General features: G+C 51.0%; 1 protein-coding gene across 1 annotated transcript; it reads left to right on the top strand.

Annotated features, from left to right (window-relative positions):
• The first annotated feature begins 1,094 nt into the window (after window positions 1–1,094).
• On the top strand, window positions 1,095–20,846 carry Aldh9a1 (aldehyde dehydrogenase 9 family member A1). The gene is made up of 11 exons (XM_026409508.2): window positions 1,095–1,312; window positions 2,501–2,646; window positions 5,255–5,384; window positions 6,177–6,311; window positions 7,888–8,084; window positions 8,846–8,986; window positions 11,876–12,064; window positions 12,272–12,359; window positions 16,318–16,459; window positions 18,533–18,645; window positions 20,193–20,846. Exons 1-11 carry the CDS (start codon window positions 1,132–1,134, stop codon window positions 20,285–20,287), a joined length of 1,557 nt encoding a protein of 518 aa, XP_026265293.2. The 5' UTR covers window positions 1,095–1,131; the 3' UTR covers window positions 20,288–20,846.
• Window positions 20,847–22,246: the final 1,400 nt, after the last annotated feature.

Genomic DNA, 22,246 nt, shown 5'->3' on the forward strand with positions numbered 1-22,246 from the left:
ACCCACACCTTTCTTTACATGTGGCCTTCGCCCTTTGTGCCCTGTACACCAGGCTTGTTTGTGTCACTGTTTGTCACCATCAGCATTTACATTGCTTTTAGAGTTTAAAAGTTCCGTGTATCTCCCTGGCAGCCCCTTCGCTGGCCTTCACAGTAATGCTTAAACAAGTATTATACGTTTTAAAAAACCCCAAGTCCCAAATTTTCAAATCTGGGAATACTTCAGTGAAATTGATGCAGGTGCATTAAGACAGGTTGGACGCCATAATCTAGAGCTTGTATACATTACAATTATTTAATTTTATTATTATAGATGATATACTAAATTTAAGTTTTCTATTGGTGTTCCCCATCTGGTCGACGGGACAAAACAGGTTAAGGGTGAAATAACGACTAAAGTAGGACCCCTGGCAGGCCAATCTTCTGCTTTCTCTGGGCGATAAGATCAAGAGTGAGATCCTGGGATGACTGCATGCGATGACACGCTCCAAAAATGCTTTGACGGTGTCCTGCGGGGCTGTGTGTAGCCTGGGTCTAGCATGCTTGGAGGCTCTGGGACCTCCGGGCCGCACGCACATACACACACACAAAAGTGCTATGCAAATACGGACCAGGAAAAGGGTGTCCCCTCAGCCGTTGGGGTTGGGGGTGGAGGACCGAATGTGCAGCTCCACCCTCCTGGTGCAGTGGGGGCAGGACCTCGACCCCCCAGTGTCCTAGCTCCGCCCCCCGAGGCCGCGGTCTCCCCCAACTCTGATCTCACCACGCCACGCGGCCCTGCTCCACCGCCCACTTTTTGTGCCCAGGCCAGCGCCTCCCCAGCGCCCCGGCCCCTGGGACCTGCCGCCCTCCCAGGAACCAGTCTTCCGCGGCCCCGCCCTCTAGGGGGCCTCCTCTCCCCCGGTCCCGCCCTCTCTGCCCCCGCCCGCCGCTCTTCCTGGGACCCGTCCGCCCCTGACCCCGCGGCAGTGAGGCCCCGCCCAAGCCCCGCCCCCTGCCCCGCCCCGCATGCTACGACTCGCCAATCAGGCCTCTCTCTCACACCACCCGCCCCCGGCCACGCCCAGAGCGTGCGACACGCCCCGCAGGCCCCGCCCCGCCCCCGGCCGGGCGCCCACCTCCGCGCAGACAGATGGTCCTCCGAGCCCTGCTAGCCGCGCTGCCCACGCTGCTCCGCGCCCCTCGGCCTGCTTGCGTCGCCGCCATGAGCACTGGCACCTTCACAGTGTCGCAGCCCCTCAACTATCGCGGCGGGGCCCGCGTGGAGCCGGTGGACGCCTCCGGCACCGAGACGGCCTTCGAGCCCGCCACCGGTAACGCGCGGCGGTCACCCTGGGGCGGCGCCCCGCAGAGCCGGCCGGGCCCGCGGCCGCCCTCCTCGGCACCGGCGGCGCTCGGGCAGAGCCGCGGGCAGGCAGGCCGGGTGCTCAGGGAGTGCTGGGGCAGGGGGCAAGGGACCGAGGGCCAGGGGCAGGGGTGGCGGAGCCGTGAGGCCGCTGGCCGAGGGGCTGGGCGGGAGCCTGGCTCCGGCCCTCGGGCCCAGCGAGGGGACAAACAGGGACCTGATCTGCAGTCTGCCTCGCTGCCTTTGCGGGACAGCTGCTCAAGGGTGTTACAGACATTGCAGGCTTTAATATCTCCGGAAAAAGCCGAGTCCCAGGAATTCTCGTGAAAAGGAAATGTTGAGTTGCTATTCTTAAAGAATTTTTGTTGATTTAGTTGGATTTGGTTACAATCCTTGGGCTACGGGTCTAAAGAAATTGATTTTTTTTTTTTTCGTATTTTGCCCCAGATAGGGATAGGGAATAAAGTTGGAGTAAGAAAGACTGTTTTCTTTTTGGGGAAAAACATTTCTTGCTTTTAGTAATGTCTTTTTGTGATATTGCTGCTTATTAACCATATTTATCCAGTGTCAGTGGTAGGACTGAGTTAGAGAATAGAAAGGGATTTGAAAGTTTACATCCAGAAGACTGATTCCTTTCAATTCTGATTTCGCAAGACCCTGAGATTCTTATTTTTTAAAAATTATTTTATTTTGTGTTGTGCTGAGGATGGAACCTAGTGCCTCACATGTGCTAGGCAAGAGCTCTACCCGTGAGCTACAACTCCCCCATCCCCCACATTGTGAGAAGTAGTAAGGAGAGTTGCACCGATTTTTTAGAAAGTTAATGTTAGTGAACTCAACTCTGAATACAGGACAGGGGTTATCAGCCCAAATATGGTTAGTTTACAACAAGGGACATGATCTTTCTCAGTCTGAAATGTAGTTAAGTGCTTTTTTCTGGAGAGAGGTCTGCAACTTTTATTAGATTCCAAAGGGGTCAATGACTACCAAAAAAACAAAAAAACAAACAAAAAAAAAACTACTTGTATAGCAGTGGTCACTAAATCAGACCATACTTAAAAACAGGAAGGGGATCCCGAAAAACACATTAATACACAATTTTATTTAAATATGTTGCAACAATTTGAGATGAAGCTGACTTTCCCCTTTTTTATAGGCCGAATAATAGCTACTTTCACATGTTCCGGTGAAAAGGAAGTAGATTTGGCTGTTCAAAATGCAAAGGCTGCTTTTAAACTATGGAGTAAGAAATCTGGCTTGGAGCGGTGCCGAATCCTCTTGGAGGCTGCCAAGATAATAAGGGTGTGTATTAATATATTCCCCTCTGCCAAGATAATAAAGGTGTGTATTAATGTATTCCTCTCCAGAAGGCTCCTCACACATTGCTCCAAGGGTTCTTTGTAGTTAAATTTGGTGCAACATTAGGTTTAACTTTTCTTTTTGGTGCTGGGGATTGAAGCCTGGGCCTCACACAAGCTCTCCCACATCTACAGCTCCAGGTTATATAATGTTTGTTGAAGTGGAAAAACATTGCCACATGTTCCCTTTGGTATGAAAAACAAGCTTTCATTTCTTACTGGATCTTGGCTTTTGGCCATCTCCCTTGGCAGATTTTCTCTTCTGTATTTGTTTTGAATTATAATGTACTTTATGTGGCTTGTTTCCTTTTTTTTTTTTAATGCATTTTGTATGTTAGTTCCTTTTTATATTTCTTCTTCTAATACTTAATTGTATCTTCCTTTTTTAGTTTGGTTTTTTACTTTAATTGCCTGGAAAGATGTAATAGTTTCATACATGCTCCCTTTAAAAAAAAAAAAAGAGAAAAGAAAAAAAAAACCACATAAATTTTTAGAATCTTATAAATGGAAACTAATGGGTATTCATCAAGTGAAGTTGTAAAATTCAGAAGAATACACATTGAAATATGGGTCATGCATAGCCGAGTAGTAGGACTGTGGGGATTCTTCTTTTTTTTGGGGGGGGGGATACTGGGGATTGGATTGAGGAGCAAGCAGATTCTCACTAAGTTGCTTAGGGCCTCACTAAGTTTTGAGGCTAGCCTTAAACTTGTGATCCTCCTGCCTTAGCCCACTAAGTAATTGGGGAGAAATTGATTTTTTTTTTCCGTATTTTGCCCCAGGTAGGTGTACTACACCCAGCTTGGTCTAAATGTGTTAAGTAACAGGGTTTGAGAGTTGCCCTACTTGCAAGAGTGTTTATGCATTTCTGACAACACATGAGGCTCTGGGGTCGGAGAAGAAGGTGGTGTGTCAGAGCACAGTGTAGCAGGCAGAGCCGACTTGAACGTGGCTTTCCAAGGCTCCTCCCCTCAGGTGATGCCTGTCCATTTGTACATGGGTTGTACCCCAGGGGAACCCTAAACCTATGAGACAGCCTGTCTTGGGCTGCTGGCACATCTTGCCCTTCCTGTCCTCTGGAGAGAGATTATCATTGAGCCCATTTTTGGGGTACAGAGGGAAGGGTCACTGAGATTTTTACCCTGGAATGTAAGCGCATGTCACCAGGAGCATGCAGCGGAGAGCTTTGTGTGTCCATATTGCTCCAGAGTTCTCTGCCTGACAGAGACGTGGCCTCTGCCTCCCAAGCCTTTGCCGTTTACACCACTTGCCCAGTTCTTGGCGCAGAAGCCTGGACCATGCAGAAATGTCAAAACAGTCACGGAGAACTTTTTCTTGACAAAAAAAAATTCCTCCTGTTAAGAATTTAATTTGGGGCTGGGGTTGTGGCTCAGTGGTAGAGTGCTCACCTAGCACGTGTGAGGCCCTGGGCTGGATCCTCAGCACCACATAAAAATAAATAATAAAGGTATGGTGTCAACTACAACTGAAAAAATATTTGAAAAAAATAATTTAATTTTATCATCCTAAGCTGATAATTTTTTTTTTAATTTTTTTTTTTAAAGAGAGAGTGAGAGAGGAGAGAGAGAGAGAATTTTCCAACATTTATTTTCTAGTTCTCGGCGGACACAACATCTTTGTTGGTATGTGGTGCTGAGGATCGAACCCGGGCCACACGCATGCCAGGCGAGCGCGCTACCGCTTGAGCCACATCCCCAGCCCATCTGATAATTATTTTGGTTTGTCCTTTTTTTCTTTTTAACAATTCATGAACATATGTGGTTATGTCTTCTTAAAAATGTCTGTAGGGGCTGGGGTGTGGCTCAGTGGTAGAGCGCTTGCCTAGCATGCACAAGGCATTGGGTTCGATCCTCAACACCGCATAAGTGTAAAATAAAGATATTGTGTCCACCTAAAGCTAAAAAATAAACATAAAAAAAAGCCTATAATTCTATTAGCTTGGGAGGCTGAGGTAGGATGATCACAAGTTCAAAGCCAGTCTCAGCAATTTAGCAAGGCCCAAAGCAACTGGGTGAGACCCTGTCTCTAATAAAATACAAAAAAAGGACAGGGGATGTGGATCGGTGGTCAAGTGCCCCTGGGTTCAATTCCTGGTACCAAAAAAAAAAGAATTGGAATTAAAATGATTTCTATGAGTCCTAAGTAGTATCTAGTAATATCTTTTGCTCTGAAATCTACTCTGGGAATAATGCCTTTTCTTTTTGTACATTTCCCTAAGGACTGTTCTCTCTCACCATATGCTCAGGCCCACATATGCACTCAGGAAGACACAGAAACGTAGCATCACTCTTCACGGAACTGTTTTTCGACTGAGCTTGTAAAGAGGTTGTGGGCTTAGGTGTCTGTCGCTTGGCGAACTGGAGAGGAGGGCGGGAAGCATCTCTCTGCCAAATGCCACGGGGCCATTCCTTTCATTTTCATTGAAAGTGAAAGCTGTTGCTATTTTAAAAAACCAAGGAGTGCATGTCGTGTAGGCCCTGAGTGCCTCCAGATGTACGCGTCTTAAGGTTCCTCTTGTGTTGTGCCCTCAGGAGCGAACGGAGGACATTGCCACTGTGGAGACCATCAACAATGGCAAGTCCGTCTTTGAGGCCCGCTTGGACGTGGCGTCCTGCTGGCAGTGCCTGGAGTACTTTGCGGGCTTGGCTGGGTCCCTGGCTGGTAAGCCAACAGAGGGCCGAAGAGCAGAGGTTTTGAGTGAAGCTAGGTCAGGGCTGAAGTCCGGGTTCACAGTCTTCTCTGGGGCGGGGAGTGGGTATGTTCACTGGCTTTCCTTATCAGAGCTGGAGCTGTAACCTCCAGCTTAGCTTCTTGGGTTGTCTTTAGGATTAGATGACATGCTGCAAGTAAAGTGCCTGGCATGGTGCTTGAGCTTTGGACCAAGTTGCTGAGAAAACAGTTTTTGTAAGCGTGAGCTTGTCATATTTACCAGTGTCACCTGTTGAGCAAAAAACTCTTTGACAAGTTATGAAGTTGGCAACAATTCATATTGGGCAGTTGGTAAGCCCACCTGAGCATGGGGAGCCACAGCCTGAGGTTTTTGGGTCCTCAGGCTCTCCCCTATTCCAAGCTTCTCCACATTACCATTTTATTTCATCAAGTTATCTTGGTAGAGGAATTTTGAGAGGATTAAGTCGGATGAGTGCATGTTGTGAGCTTGATGCCAGCCTAGGCAACTTGGTGAGACCCTGTCTTAAAATAAAATTTTATAAAAAACCCGTCCTGTAGCTCAGTGGTAGAGCACTACCCAGCATGTGCCAGGCCCTGGGTCCAACTCCCCCCACCCCCAACAACAACAAAAAAACAGAGAGAAAGAGTGGGCACGGTGAGCAGTGTCTTGGGGCAGGAGGAGGCTGGCCTGCCTGGAGTGTGGGCCGACCAGGCCCTGGGGTGCTGTGGGAGAAGCTTGGGAGCACGGCCTGCTTTCCTCTCTGACCTCTGCCTTCCCCTTAGGTGAACACGTCCAGCTCCCAGGAGGATCCTTTGGTTACACCAGAAGAGAGCCACTTGGCGTATGTGTGGGGATAGGAGCCTGGAACTACCCCTTTCAGATCGCCTGTTGGAAGTCTGCTCCTGCTTTGGCCTGCGGTAAGAGGCACTTGTTCCTGTTCCAGGAGTGTCCATTCTCCCCGTCCTTCCTCTCCCCTCACCTCTCCACGTTCGCACAATTCAGAGCACAGCGGCCTCAGAGGACGTGTCCCCACCTGCCCTGCCTGGCCCCCAGGGAGCTGATGTTCAGGTCCCACACTGGATCACATCTACGGGGTCCCACTTTTTATTTGCCCAGCTAATTTTTGTATATGGAAGAAAGAAACCTAATTTTTGTTCTTCAATCGAATTAGATTTGTCTTTTCTGGATAAGAATTTCTAGCATGTCGCATCACACAACTAGACTGGTCAGGGTCACTCCAAGTGAATTTGGGGACTAAATAAAAACACAGAAAGTACCTTTTCTTTGGGTTCAGTGACTGCTCCTCAGCTGCAGCTCCCACAAGGGGGCAAGGCAAGCAATAAGGAGAGTGAGGAGCAGGTGCTGAACCCTTTTATTGGGGAGAAGCCATTCAGATGAGGGAAGGGGTCAGGTTTCAGGGGGTTGAGTCTAGCTTCTGATGTCTGCTGTCAGCAGGTTGACTGACATCTAGGAAGGCCACGTCCATCTCATGTGCTGTGTGGGGATCATAGGCAGAGCTAGCAAAAAGACACATACGTCCCCCTCCCAAACAGAGGGCCAGCGTGGGTTCAGTCCACCCTGTGAGCTCAGTGCTCATAGTGCACACACACAGCCCATGGCTGGCTGCCACTTCTCCACACTCTCATTGCTTAGAGCTAAGGGGCACTTGGTTCTTATGTGGCAGCTCCTGACACTAGCAGGAGTGTGACTTGGGTTGGGAGTAGAAGGCAAAGCCCCTTCTTTAAGGGTCTTGAGAGAAATGATGGAAGGGCTCCGGTGGCCAAGTAGGTGGCCAAGTGACTAAAAGAAGAAGCAGTTTCCTTGCGCTGTGTAAAAATAAGAGTCTGTAGAGAAAAGTTTGTTTAACTTAAAAAACCCAGTGTTAAAAACCTGTTAGGATGCCACGTTGGAGAGCTTCTCGTGTCCTGTTGCCATGGGGGCTCCTTGTTTTAGTGGATTCTCTTTAGTGTACTTAACCACTACTGAGCCACATCCCCAGCCCTTTTTATTTATTTTTTAGAGACTTGGTCTTGCTAAGTTGCTTAGAGCCTTGCTAAGTTGCTTAGAGCCTTAAACTTTCGATCCTCCTGCTTCAGCCTCCCAAGCTGCTGGGATTACAGGAGTCCATACTCCTATTTTGAGAGTCAGTGTGATGGAGGAGAAAGAGTGTCAGAATCAAGCCAGTAGCTCTGGGGACTCTAGCAAGTGAACCCTGCAGGTCTTCAGCATCAGTTTTATAAAATGGGACTAACTGTACCTACCTCTTGGTGCTGCCGAGGGTGTTAATGGGATCGTTACGTGCACCGCCAGCTGTGCAGGTGTAAGGTGTTTGAGACTGGGCAGGTGTGTTTTCAGGTGTGTTTAATGATAGAAGCCAAAATGATGGACAAGGTACGTCTATTACAACAATTGTAGGATCTGAGGGGGGACAGGAAACACTGGGATTATTCTGGTTTCGTAGAGACCAGGTCTTTGTGTTTTGGGTTCACACAGGTAACGCTATGGTCTTTAAACCGTCTCCCTTCACGCCCGTTTCCGCTGTGCTCCTGGCTGAGATCTATGCGGAGGCCGGCGTGCCTCCTGGGCTCTTCAATGTGGTGCAGGGAGGGGCCGCCACGGGCCAGTTTCTGTGTCAGCATCCCGATGTGGCCAAGGTCTCCTTCACTGGAAGCGTGCCCACTGGTGTGAAGGTGAGGTGGCTTCTGGACGTGGCCGGAAGGCCTGCCCAGGCTGTATGGGACTCTCTTTGGCTTCTGCCTAACCAGTGGGAAGGGGCAGGGGGTTCCTTGGGGCCAAGCTCTGGAGTTCCCCGTAGGAGCGTGGAGGGGAGCTCGCTCGCCTGGGGTCCTGGTTGGGCAGGTGGGTGCAGCCCCTGTCCTGCCTGGGGAGGTGACGTGTCTCGGGGGAGGCCTGGTGGCCTTGTGCCTCCCACAGAGGAAGGGTGTTTTCCCTGGTGTTTCACATCTGTCGTTGTGACCTGAGTTGCGTTCTGGGCTTGCTGCCTCAACACGGTGGCAGTAACGCGGCCATTCTGACTGTAGTGGTCCCAGGGAAAGCCCCTCAGAGTTTCAGGGGGCCTCCGTGGACTCTCTTCAGTTTTCTGGAGGAGAATATTTTAATCAGCTAGGTATTTTATAGTACGGGGGTTGAACCCAGGGGCACTCTCCCACGGAGCTACCTCCACCCCTTTTTATAATTTTGAGACAGGACCTTGCTAAGTTGCTGAGGCTGGCCTCAAATTTGTAATCCTCCTGCCTCAGCTAGGCTTATAGGCACATGCCATCACACCTGGCTCTGGAAAAGAAAATTGTAAATAGGCCAAGGGCACCGTCTGTCGAGGAGAAAGAGGCTGCGGGTTGGTAGTCAGGCGGCTTGTTGATTCAGGCTGAGCTCTGTGGAGTGCAGTCTGATTGGAGCCCTCCTTCCGAATGCTCTGTCTTTCTCTTCCAAGATCATGGAACTGTCAGCTAAAGGGGTCAAACCTGTGACCTTGGAACTCGGGGGCAAATCTCCACTCATCATCTTCTCCGACTGCGACTTGGAGAATGCCGTGAGGGGGGCGATGATGGCCAACTTCCTCACTCAAGGCCAGGTGCGTATGTCACTGGAGGAGGCTGGGGGGCCGCTCCGTCTGCAGCATCTCCTGCTTCCTCCTGAAGACGTTTGAGACAAGAGTTGCCTACACAATACGGAGACTCCCATGAGCCGCTGAAGTGTCAACTCTGACTTCATGGCTCCTCGTGGGTGTGCGCCTCCGCGTACTTACTAAGTTTCTCCAACTACTTGAGAGGGAGTCGTGGGCCCTGGCCCCGAAGCTCCACGCCCCTCAGTGTTCCTAAGAACAAGTGCCTTGTTTCATACAAGCACAGCACACCTGGTAAAATCAGAAGATCCACCCTACAGGGTGGATTATCAGTAGAATTTTGCCATTCGTTTGATCGATGTGCTCTTAGCAAAAGAAAAAAATTTTCTCATTCGAGGTTCAGACATGGTGCTGCATTCAGTTGACTGCTTTTCTTTTTCCTCCTTCCAAGTTACCACTGTTTTTTAAAATTGTACAAGACCTGGGTGTGACAGCCGTTGACCTCTGTGTGACGCGCAGTGATCACGGCCGTCTGTCTCATCTCCTTTTGCTGGAGTAGCTCCTCAGGTGACCATCTTTGGGGACCTGGACGTTTGTTCTGTAGAGGTCCCTCCCTTGGGGTGGTCTGACGTTCTTGTTGATCGGCTTCGAGTCAGTTTGTGCCCTTAGGGTGGGGATAGCACCGTGTGTGACGTGGAGCACGGTGTGTGACGTGGAGCACGGTGTGTGACGTGGAGCACAGTGTGTGATGTGGAGCATGGTGTGTGACGTGGTCTGGCCCTGAGCCTGCGCTCAGGGCGGCCCTCACTGAAGCCTCACCTGTGCCTCAAGGGAGCTGGCCTCCTGGGGACATCTTGAGCCACCTGTCCTCGTCAGGCTCTCGCAGCCTGTCACCAACACTGATTCTCGCTGACACCTGGTGAGGGGTTTCCCTCCGCGGGCCTCCCCTTGCCAGCCCCTCTGCAGGCGCAGCTCACCCTCCACTGGGCATCACGGTCGAGGACTTGGCTTCACCCCGTGTCCTGCTCCACGGTGTCTTTGTCTTGGTGCCCGCCGCGCTCTGTGGCTGCCGAGCTCTTTGCTCTTGGACGTTCTCACGGGGCGTCGCGTGGCTGTGCTGCAGGTTTTGGAGGAGCCTCCACACTGTTTCCACAGTGGCTCACTAAGTCACGTCCCCGAGAGAGGGCGGGGCTCCCCTCCTCCACGTCCCTGAACACGCTCCTGTCTTCTGTCTTCCCGACGGTGGTCGTCCCGACAGGCGCCAGGCGAGGGCACTGAGATTTAGATTTGCTTTTTCCCAGCAGCTAGGGCTGCGAGCACCTTTCACATACCTGCCCGTGCGTCAGTTTATGTCTTTGGAGACATGTCTGTTCAGGCCCTTTGCTCCCTTTCTAATCAGGGCGGTTTGGTTATCTGGGCGGTCGTGTGAGTGCCTTACACCCTGTTATTTTTTTCAGTGAAACATAACAGAGGCTCTGGGGTTGTGGCTCAGTGGTAGAGCACTCGCCTCTCACGTGTGAGACCCTGGGTTCGATCCTCAGCACCACATAAAAATAAATAAACAAAATAAAGATATTGTGCCCATGTATAACTAAAAACAACAACAACAACAACAAAAAACAGAGTTTGCCACTGGGACCATTCTCGAGTACGTGGCGTCATTGAGCACATGTATGTTGTGTGCAGTTAGCGCTGTCACCCATCCATCTCCAGAGCTGACTCATCCCTCCACACGGAAATTCTGAAATCATTAGGTAACAACTCTGTTCCCTGGTTGCTGCTCTGTGACCTGGCTGTTCCAGGTCCCTACAGATGGGACTATACAGTATGTCTTCTTTTACTTGTGGCTTGTTTCACCTAAGTGTCTCCAGGGTTCATCTGTGTGGCACTGTGTATCAGAACTTCTTCCCCTTTAACAGGCTAAATAGTATTCCGCCAGGTTGTCCCTCCAGCCTTGGACTGAGGGACATGGGTCGTTTCCATCTCCTGGCTGTTGTGAGGAAGCACTGATGTGCGCATGTCCAATCTGTAGAGGTCCCTGCCTTCAGTCTCAGATGTGAATCCGGAGGAGGAGTCACGTGTCGTGTGGTCGTTCCTGAAGGACCTCCCTCCCGTTTTCCACAGCGGCTGTACCAGCCCGTGTTCCCGCCAGCAGGGCCCCCTTTTCAGTTTCTCTACATCCTTACTAATACTTGGTGATTTTATTCGTTCGTTTGTTCGTTCTTCCTTAACTGGCCAATCCTCCCCACCCCACCCTTTTTTTGATACTGGGGCTTGAACCCAGGGGTGCTTAACTACTGAGCCATATCCCTTCTCCCCTGTTTTTAGAGGCAGGGCCTCGCAAAGTTGATGAGGCTGGCTTTGAACTCGTGATCCTCCTGCCTCAGCCTCCCAAGCCACCTGGTCCCCTCCTCCTTGAGATGCACAGCCAGGTTGCACATGAGAAGAATGCAGGAGGTGCAGGCCTCATGGGCACGACGGCAGTGGACTTAGGAAATTCAGATGAACGGAATAGAAATAAACTCGTGTTTGCAGAGTGGTGTGAGCACAGTCACACATACCGTCCTTATTCAGCACAGGGACAATTTTTAGAGTTGAAAATATCCTTTAAAAAACTTGTTGTGGGGCTGGAGATGTGGCTCAGCGGTAGCGCGCTCGCCTGGCATGCGTGCGGCCCGGGTTCGATCCTCAGCACCACATACCAACAAAGATGTTGTGTCCGCCGAGAACTAAAAAATAAATATTAAAAAAAATTCTCTCTCTCTCTCTCTCTCTCTCTCACTCTCTCTTAAAAAAAAAAAAAAAAAAACTTGTTGTGCCTCAAAATAAGTTTAAAGCTGTGGGGTTTTTGCTCGCCCTTCCCCCTTACGCACGTTTTGTCTTGCACCTGTCCCTTAGGTTTGCTGCAATGGCACAAGAGTGTTTGTGCAAAGGGCGATTCTTGATAAATTCACGGAAGAAGTGGTGGAACAGACTCAGAAGATAAAAATCGGAGATCCCCTTCTGGAAGATACGAGGATGGGCCCGCTCATCAACCGGCCACACCTGGAGCGGGTCCTGGGGTTTGTTAAGTCGGCAAAGCAGCAGGTGACAGTGAGGAGGCTGGTGGGCGAGGGGCTGGGTGCCCTTCTCTGGGTTGTGTCCAGAGCTGTGGGTGTCCTGAGCAGTGTGGCACTGCGGGGCGGGGCGTGGGATGGGTGGGGTGCTGGCTGCGTCTGCTCCTTGGTGGGGGGTGGCTTCGGCCTCCAGGGGTGCCTGTGGATGACCCAGGTGCTTTCTTCTCTCCTTGGGCAGGGTGCCAGAGTGTTGTGTGGCGGAGATCCGTATGTACCCCAGGATCCCAAACTGAAAGATGGATATTACATGAGACCTTGTGTGTTAAGTACGTCTTCTCGTTTGCTTTTACATGGTCTGACTTAGACAGTGAATGGAGAGAAACTCATATTTGTAAGCTGTGTGTCTGGTGTGGAGCAGGAGCTGGCAAGCCATGTATCTCCCCCCGGGGAAGGAGCGGATCCCTGCGCTGCCGCCAAGCCCTCTGGGGTCTCAGGGGAGCCTCCGCCTGGTTTGCCTGGGACAGCACCTGCTGTTCTGCAAATACAGAGTCCAAAAAGGTGAAAGGGAGAAACAAAACGGAAGTGCATGTTTGATGAAAAATTAGGCCGTGAGTTCACTTCCTCAGTGAAGACTGTGTAGTATTTGAATTTAGAGCATCAGTGAATGAAACCAGTATGTCAGATGGTGTGTTAATCTTTTAAAAAATATGTAACTTTAATAATATTAGCACCTCCTTTTAATCTTAAAAACCTCTTGGCCTGACTGTCCAGTCCATATGGTCATCCTGCTGAACACCCTTCTTTCCTCCTGCCGCAGAGGGAGCCGCTATTCTAAACGCTGCTCCTACCAGTCTCTATCATTTACAGTATGTTAGGATCTCCTATGAAAATGAAGTTTAGGCTTTAGAAAATTCTATAGAGGTTGAGTCATGTCGTATAATTCCTTACACTTTATCTGATAAACTAAGCTGATTCCCGAGGTTGACTGTGGTGTCAGTTTTTAATACTTGATGTTTGATGTGGCTTAACCTTTAACTGTTACTATAGGCGGAATCACTAATGTTTAAAAGCTGTGAACCTTGCATCCATATCATGGATCAGCTTGCATTAGAAAGTGAATAGCAAATAGGAAAACCTTGGACACTATTAAATAACAAGTGTAGGTTCTATAGTAGTGTGCATGGGATTATCCCAAATCTGTTAAAAGCAAAATGTCTACCGAGGCAAAAGAAGGAGTGGACGGTGCATACCACTGTATCAGTGGTACACTGATTTCTCTGCATGCTGGGATTAAAGGTGATTTGGGTTGTTTAATGTGCATTTCTGAATATTTTATGCAGAACGTATATTTTCCAATTAGAACAAAAGTAAACAGGCTGTGCCCCTAAGCAGGGAGCTGGAAGCTCTTGATCTTATCCAGCGACTCTGAAAGCCTGCTTGTGTTTGCTGCATCAATGTCACTTGGACAACTCGTTGAAAAAGCAGATTTCAGTTTCTTGCTGTGGACCCCTAAATGTCACTCTCGGGCTGAGGCCTAGAATCTGCATTGTTTTTTTTTTTTTGTTTTTTTTTTTGCAATGGGGCCTAGAGTCATTTATTAGATTATCAAAGTGTACTATGTTAAATTTACCTGAGTAAATCTAAAAAGGCAGAGATTGTGGGGACAATTTGCAGTTAAGTCATTTGGAATAAATGATTTCTGGGGCATTGGATCCAGGTATTGCATAATCCATGCTGATTTTTAAAAATTATTCATTTATTCTGATTTGTTATACATGATGGCAGAATGCAATTCATATTACACATATTGAGCACAATTTTTCAAGTCACTGGTTGTACACAAAGTATTTTCACACCATTCATGTCATCATACATGTACTTAGGGTAATTAGAGTCTGCCTTTAATAGACCCACACTCATGTTTATGTATGTCAGACCTTGGGAATGGCTCATTCCAGAGCCTCACTCTTTCAATTCCCCCCCAGGGGTGGAGGGACTGACACGTGGTGAGTGACAGGTTTCTGGCAGAAGCCTCTCCAGACCTTACATGTCAGCAGCTCCTTTTCATACCCTCTTTCTTGATTCCCAGTACAGAGCTCGCTGCCCACCGCCCTGCTGTGTCGTCAGGCTGTATAAGGTGGTAAAATATCTTTGGGGACTATTGAGTAATAAATTAACTGTGTTGAGTACTTAGCTATCCTGGCTAATGGTTTTCCTAACAATGGTAAACAGATCACTAGTTTCTGAAGAGTTAGAACCTAACAAACTATCCTTAAATACAGACTCCGTGTTTGCCGTGTGTCTTTGAGGATAGTTCAGGTGTCCCCAGAGTACAGAGTGACTTTCAGGTGTCCAGTGTACTGTGTAAGGGTCCAGCCTGTCTCGTGGGATGGCCGTCTTTGCAGATCTGTGGACAGTGGCCTGGGGACTGAAAGCTGGTGTTTCCAGGCGGCCCCCTAGCTCTGTTTGCCCTGAGCCCTTTTTGCATATATCACAGCCTTTCAGCCAGCAGTTCTCGCTCTGGTGGTTATGCCAGGTGGGCCGGTCGCAGGTGAGTGCGGGAGAGCGCCCCGCCCCTGAGTCTCAGGGTTCAGGTTTAGTAGTGGACGTCCGGATACAGGAACTTCTTTATATGTGCGTATTTTAGGTGTCCAGTGTGAGTCGGGTCTCTTAGGGAATTAGCTGTGTAAAGCTTCTTTTTTTTTTTTTTTTTTAATGGTCCTGGCAATTGAACCCACGGGCGTTTAACCACTGAGCCACATCCCCCAGCCCTCTTTTTTTGAAACAGAACCTCTGCAGTTGCTGAGGCTGACCTCAAACTTGCAGTTTTCCTATCTCAGATTTCCAAGTCACTGGGAGTCCAGGTGAATGCCACTGTGCTGGGCCACATAAAGGATCTTAAATGCATTTTTGTGTAAAGTGAACACCTCCTCAATTATTTATTTCTAGTTTATATTTTTATATTGGATTTTGATGACATTGTTTTAAATTCTGATTATATCACAGTCATTAAGAAGATGTGAAAAAATATATAACCTTTTATGTATATAGTTATTAATTTATTTTTAGCATTAGAGACTGACCTAGGGACACTTTACCACTGAGCTACATCCCCAGCGCTTTTTAGTTTTTATTTATTTATTTATTTTTAGTTTTCGGTGGACACAACATCACTATTTTATTTTTATGTGGTGCTGAGGATCAAACCCAGCACCCCGTGCATGCCAGGCGAGCGCGCTACTGCTTCAGCCACATCCCCAGCCCTTCAGTTTTTATTTTAAAACAGAACCTCACTAAATTATTTAGGGCCTCACTAAGTTGCTGAGACTGGACTTGAATTTGTGATCCTCCTAACTCCCCTCCTTTTAGCTAGGTGTGTGCCAGCTACTACACCCAACTATGTGTAACATTTTAAGAGAAATTTGGATGATACTGTATACAGTTTTATATCATTTTTAGTGAGTGTTTTATCATGACATTACTCAACTAAGTTTTCTTCAGAGACTTTGCTTTTAGGGCTGGGACTGTAGCTCAGGGGTAGTGCCTAGTGTGTACAAGGCCCAAGTGTGTGCCCACTCTCCAGCATCACAAAAACAAAAAATACTTTGCTTTTAGAAGCTTCATAAAAGTGTTCTGGGAGGGATGGTGCACACCCATCATCCCAGGGATTTGAAAGGCTGAAGCAGGAGGATTCAAAGTTTGAGGCCAACCTGAGCAACTTTGCAATTTGGTGAGACCCTGTTTCAAAAGAAAAAAAAAAGGACTGGAGTTGTGGCTCAGTGGTTCAGTGCCCCTGGGTTAAGTCCCCAGTACCAAAAAAAAAAAAAAAACCAAGTCCAGAACCAAAAAAATTTTGTGAAGTTCTTTTTTTTTTTAATCATTAGGATCATTTCCTCTATTTTAGATGCTTAGTTTCTTGCTTCCTGTTTTTTTTTGGCACTGGGGATTGAACCCAGAGTTGGTCTACGACTTTTTATTTTTCACTTAGATACAGGTTCTTGCTAAGTTTGTGAGGCTGGCCTTGAACTTTCCTGCCTCAGCCTCCCGGGTCACTAGCATTGTCGGCTTTGCCTGGGCCCCGTCCTCCTTAGCCATGTCCTTATGGTGAGTGACAGAATGTGGACTGAGGATTACACCTGGCTGCCAGTCCGTGGTGAGTCCTGTGACGTTGCCAGGTGGAAAGGGTGCTGCAGTTTGTGTCCACTGGCAGTGCACGCTGAGTGTCCTCCTGTTGACCGTGGACGCTGGCTCTGGTGACGCGGGCTTTGTTGTGAATGTCTGCAGCTGATTGCCGAGACGACATGACCTGTGTGAGGGAAGAGATCTTCGGACCCGTCATGTCCATCCTGCCCTTCGACACTGAAGCCGAGGTTCTGGGACGAGCCAATGACACCACCTTTGGACTGGCAGCTGGCGTCTTCACGAGGTGTGTGCAGGACGCACAGGCAGGGAGGAGGGGGGAGGGGGGAGGGGGGAGGGGGGGCTGCAGCCTGCTTAAATCTGTCGCTGCCCGCTGCCCTCACCGGGCAGCACTTTCTGTTTGCTTCAGTTTAAATCTCAAGATGCCAAAGCAGTGTTGAGTGGTTTGCTGTGAAGGCCCGCGACCCTGCTGTCAGGTGTGAATTGAGTTCTAGACTTTGTTGATGAAAATTCTGTCCTCTTTGGTCTGTCATTGAATAAGGCCTTTAGGGTTCTGATCTGTGTAAAGCATTCACTTAGGTGGCTTTTGAAAACATACCTGTAAAGGAATTTAAATGCCCGTGTGCCTGTGACTGCTGGTCGGTAGCCCTCAGGATCACGGTCTCTGGTGTCTTGGCAGTTCCTAACTGGAGCGCACCGGAGCTCCCGTGGGGTCTCTGTGCTGTGGGTTCCTGGGCTGCTCTTCATGTGACCACCGTGAGGGATCTTGTGACTGATATCTGTACGAAGTCCAGCCCCAGTGGTAGAGGTAGGGAGATTGGGAGCCAGGGGTCTGTGAAGACTCCTGCGGGTTTCTGTGACACACGGGAATCTGATTGGTCCTTGGCGGTAGGAAGGCCATTTTCTGAGGCTGCTTTACACAGGGGCTGCTTGTCTGTTGACACCTGCGCTCAGCATTTGGTGGCTTCTTGGGCAGAGCCTAGAAGGAAAGCCAGGCTCCCTTTTGGCCCACGAAGTAGTGACCCTTGAGCTCTGGGCAGGCCCGGCCCCGCCTGCTGCTGCTCTGCGGCCTCGCACAGCCCGTCCACTCCCTGGGCTCCCAGTGCCCTCAGCCGTGCGCGACCACCCAGTGGTCTTCATCCCAGGAGGAGCTGCCTGCCGGCTCGCAGTCGCCCCCACAGGTCTTCCCCAGACCCTGGTGATGCTGATCCACTTTTTGTCCTGTGGATTTGCCTGTTCTGAAAACATTCCGTGTAAATGGGCTCATGGGACGTGTGTCTTTTGGGACGGGCTTCTTCTGCTCCTCAGTGTTCGAAGCTTCACGCGTGATGAAGCGTGTTGACACGGGCTGGCTGCTCTCCTCCCCTCCTGAACGATATTCCATTGTACTGATCCGCCACCTTTGGCGTATTCGTTTGTTGACGGTCATTGGGCTGTTTCTGCTGCTGCTCCACGAGCTCGCACAGCCCGTCCACTCCCGTGACAGCCGTGGGCTGTTAGCAAGTGCTGCTGCTCACGTCTTGGCTGGGGCAGGCACGTGCATTCTCTTGGCTGTGCGCCTGGCAGGGAACGTGCCCGTCACTGCTAACTTCACGTTCCGCTCTCTTCCAGAGGGAAGGCACCATTTTACGTTCCCCTGAGGGTGCACGGAGGTCCCAGCTCTGTACACCATCAGCCCTGGTTGTCTGTCCTGAGTTCACCGACCGCGGTGTGGAGAGCTGTCTGGTGGTTTTGATTTGCATATCTGTGGGTTTTCTTTTCGCTTTCTTTTTTTAAAAAAAATATTTATTTTTTGTTGCAGTTGGACACAATCCCTTTGTTTTACTTATTTTTAGGTGGTGCTGAGGATCGAACCCAGGGTCTCGCACGTGCTAGGCGAGCTCTCCACCGCTGAGCCACAACCCCGCCCCTCTTTTCACTCTCTTGTTAGTCTTATTGCAGCACAAATCTTTATTTTGACAAAGTCAATTTTGTCTGTAACTTGGTGTCAATTCATGCGGCTTTGGGGGCCCCACGGTCATGCAGGTTTATTCCCGGGTTTGCTCAGATGTCAGGTCTGTGACCTGTGCCCGAGCCCCTGTGTGTGAGTGCTGCTCGCGGCTCTCTAGTTCCTGCGCCATTTGTTGAAGACGGTTTTCTCATGGAATTCCTCTGACAGCCCTGTTGCTGTTTACTTTGTGGATGTCTTTGGGATGAAACTATAATTTCTGCCTGTTTTGCCTTGTTGATAAAAGTTTTTAAAACATTTTGAAAAAAGAAAAATTTGGCAAGTCGTTAGGGCCCTTAGAACCAGCAGTCTGACTTTTCCTGTAAAGTCGTGGCACAGGACACTGTAGTGACCAGCACTTCTTCTTGGTAGGGACATCCAGCGGGCTCACAGAGTGGCGGCTGAGCTTCAGGTGGGGACCTGCTTCATAAACAACTACAACGTCAGCCCGGTGGAGCTGCCCTTCGGGGGCTACAAGAAGTCAGGTGGGTGCTGGCGAGTGCAGAGCACTGGCTCAGGCGGGCCATCGTCCCCTCTGCAGACCTGGGCTCCTCAGCCTCGTGAGCGGATCGCGAGGCAGGAGGGAGGCTCCTGGCCTTCCTAGCGCACAGCGTCTCTGGAGGCCAGGCATCTCCAGGAGGCTCTGCTGTGCAGCTGGCTGGCGGACTGCTGTGCACCTCCCGGAAAGGCTTGCCGTCGGGGCAGAGTTTCTTTTTCTTTGTGGTCTGCGATTGCTAAACCCTCTTCCAGGGCTACCTGACCAACTCTGCCCACTGTGGGTTCAGGCCAAGTGCCTCTGAAATAAACCCCGGGAAGTTTACAAAAGCCTCTCCCCTGGCCATCCAGCAGTCAGGCACGGTGACTCTCGTCCCGCTCTGTGGCTGTGGACTGGCTCCTACGCCTGAGATGCCGAGGTCTCAGGGTCATGGGTTTGAGGCTGCAGGAGTGTAGCCGTTTCTTAGAGCTTCTTTCTTTTGGCAATTGTTGCCTGTAAACATTACTGATTCCCACACTGCTCTTCATTTAGACTGAAATGGGCTTGGGTTTTGCCCAGGCGCCACTCTAAGAGCCTGAGCCCTGGTTTCTGGCAGCGTTCACGGCCACCACGGCGTTGGTGAACGTGCGACCCGTGAACTCTGCTCAGCTGGGTGTGGGCCTGACTCTTGTTGGTGCTTTCCCGGATGGTGCTCCCCGTCCCTGTGGTCCTCGAGGAACAGCAGAAGGTCTGAACACCAGCTGCCAGGGCAAGCAGGAGCCAAGTGCTGTTCCAGGAACGCAGGACCTCAGTGCGGGACATCTGCACGGGCTCTGCCACTTAGGCCCCTGGGGTCCAGGCCGGGGTTTGCTTTCTTTGTCCCAGGCATACCTGAGGGAGAGAGGAGGTAGCAGGGTCTGCCGAGCAGTGCTGGTCCCACCAGCCATGTGCTCCAAGGACATGGGGGACTCAGGATAGCTGGGACTTGCCGGAACCTTTGTGTGTGGCATCCTGTGAATGACACTCGTGGAAGCATGTGGTTTTGGGGGGACCTGGTCCTTGCCTGTCCATCTAGGGCATGGGGTACTGTCCTCTGAACACAGTGACCTGATCCTGAGGGACGGGGCGGTGTCTTCGAGTCCGAGTCCTCAGAGGAATCAGCAGCAGGCCCTTCCCCGTGGAGCAGGCAGGGTGCAGACAGCGGGTTCTCTTAGAGAGGCTTGCAAGAGGGCGACAAACCTGCTATATGGAGTTAAGTTTTAAATTAGTACCTTCTGAGACAACAGGTTGATTGTTGTGGAGACTGCTTTAACATTTTTAGCAGGTTTTCTTAATAAAAAACCTGAACATTTTTGGACTTTCACCCAGCTTAGTAGGCACCCAGCATTAAGATTCTTTTTGGTGAGAAACAGACCTGTGCATTTTCCTGTCCTTACCCCCAAAGACCCGTGGACCTGCCTCCTGTCCCAGAGCCAAGGCTGCTCCGTGGGATGAGGACGTCAGCCCCAGGCTTCAAATCCCGAGTCCTGGCTCATCCTGGCCCTTTCTCTTCCTCAGGGTTCGGCAGAGAGAACGGCCGGGTGACAATTGAGTATTATTCACAGCTCAAGACCGTGTACGTGGAGATGGGCGATGTGGAAACTGCGTTTTGAACAGCCACAGTGAGGCCGTCCGCGGGCGGGGCTCTCTGGACAAGGCAGCGCTGGGGTTGGAACCAGGTCCTCCCCAGCCAGGGTGGGCATTCTGCCACGAGTGTGCCCAGCCTCCTGAACCCATTCCAGGTCCAGACTTGGGGCCATTGAGGGTGAGGGAATGGTTGTGCCTTATTCTTCACCTTTCAGTTACCTTCCTAATCGAAAATGTGTTGCAAGTGCCACTTAGTCACGAATCCAGACGGTTTTGATCTTCCTCAATGAAAATTTCTGTGAAATCTTCAAAGCCAGCAGCACACTTCCAGAGAGCAGGCAGAGGGGCCGGGACGCCCCGAGCTCCACCCACGAGCATGTCGGTCCTCTGGCCTGGAGAACGCACTCTAGCGGCTCCCAGGGGGGTCAGCAGAGGCGACACCTGGTGTTCAGGGTTTTGGTCCCGTCATTCCAGCCAGGAAGCTGCTGATGGGGGAACCCGACTCTGGCCGGTAGCTTGGGGGCAGGGTTCCACTCCCTCTTTGTGGGCCGGAGCGCACAGTGAAATAAAGTGCATCTGCTGTTGGTCCTTGTGCTTTGCTTTGGACGCCACCCCTCCCAGGGGACACTGGGACGCGGGGCTCAGGCAGAGGGCTCGGGGTCTGCTCTTGGGAAGCACAGGGGCAGATGGAGCTGCTGCGAGGCACTCCCACGCTGTGAGTCCATCCGTCCCTGCTGCCCATGAGCAGAGATGTCCTGGAGAGAGACCGGTGATCTTCCAGCCACATCTTCCCTGCCCCCTTCTCTGTTTCCAGACAGGTAATGAGTGACAGCCTGCATAGATAGGGACAGCCCGTCACAGATAGGGATGGAGATAAGGAAAGGTCCTCGTCACTGGGCTGGACCTGACCATGTCCTGTTTGCACTGAGGTCACACGGGACACCCTGCCAGGCCACGGAGGTCCCCCACCGTGTCTTGGAATGCTTGTTCAGCGTAGGCAATAGGCCCCCCCGGGAAGATACATGTCCCTGATGGTCCTACGGAGAAACAGTGGGGCGGGGGCCAAGGTTTGAGCGCCCTGGGTGCTTGCTGCTGCCCCTTCTGTTTAACACACTCAGCCAGCACAGGCCCACGCCTGACCTTGAGGAGGAGAAACCTTCGGAGAAGTTTTGGTCCCAGGTGGGCCCTAAGTGAGCATGGGTGCAGGCCAGGTGTGGGCTCCCTCCCTGGTTCCCGTGTCTGCCGTGACAAGCTACCACACACGCAGTGGCTTCAAGCAACACCGTGTGTCAGCTTTCAGCTCCGGCGGTCAGTTCAGAATGGTCTCATTTGCTGGAAACCAAGGAGTCGGTGGGGCTGCCCTCCCTCCGGAGTCTCTCGGAGACTCCAGGGCTGGGATGTGGAACATCCCCCAGAGGGCGTGTGTTACAGACGGGGTCCCCAGGGAAGCCACAGGACTTCAGTTGATGGGGCTGGTAGAGGTCCTGGGTCACGGGGTGTGTTCCTGGGGACCCGGGGACCTGGCCGCTTCCTCTCCTGCCTCCCAGCCACGCTCTCCTCCGGGACAGCTGCCTCGGCACAGGCCCAGGACAGTGCAGCCAGCCCCTCGGGGCCGAGCCTCCGACCCAGTGAAGACTCATGGGCTTCACACCTGTGGATTGAACCCATGAAAACTGTCTGTGTCTTGGGGTGCGGCGCAGTGGCGCCGTGTGTGCCTAGCAGTGCAGGGCCCTGGGTTTGGTCCCAGCACCTCACAGACCTGAATCTCTGCCAGCCACGTCCAGGTGGTTTCCTTGTCATAGCCATAAACAACGCAGTGTGGGGACACCCACGGTGCTGCACGTGGGGGTGATGTGCGACACGGGAGGAAGCGCCAGGTCGCAGGAGAGGTCTGTGCCCTTTGCTGAAGGCACCAGCCCAGCGACCTGTGGACACTGAGAGTGTACTGAAGGCGAGAGCTGCCCCTTCCTGGGACCAGAGGGAAC

This window comes from Urocitellus parryii, chromosome 9 (assembly GCF_045843805.1).
Source record: "Urocitellus parryii isolate mUroPar1 chromosome 9, mUroPar1.hap1, whole genome shotgun sequence".
NCBI lineage: Eukaryota > Metazoa > Chordata > Mammalia > Rodentia > Sciuridae > Urocitellus > Urocitellus parryii.

Bases quoted from the DNA above. Each gene is read 5' to 3' on its own strand.
- Aldh9a1 (XM_026409508.2), top strand. From the start codon at position 1,132: ATGGTCCTCCGAGCCCTGCTAGCCGCGCTGCCCACGCTGCTCCGCGCC. The intron at 12,065-12,271 runs GTGACAGTGAGG...CTCCTTGGGCAG, and splicing joins TTAAGTCGGCAAAGCAGCAG to GGTGCCAGAGTGTTGTGTGG. The intron at 12,360-16,317 runs GTACGTCTTCTC...GAATGTCTGCAG, and splicing joins CATGAGACCTTGTGTGTTAA to CTGATTGCCGAGACGACATG.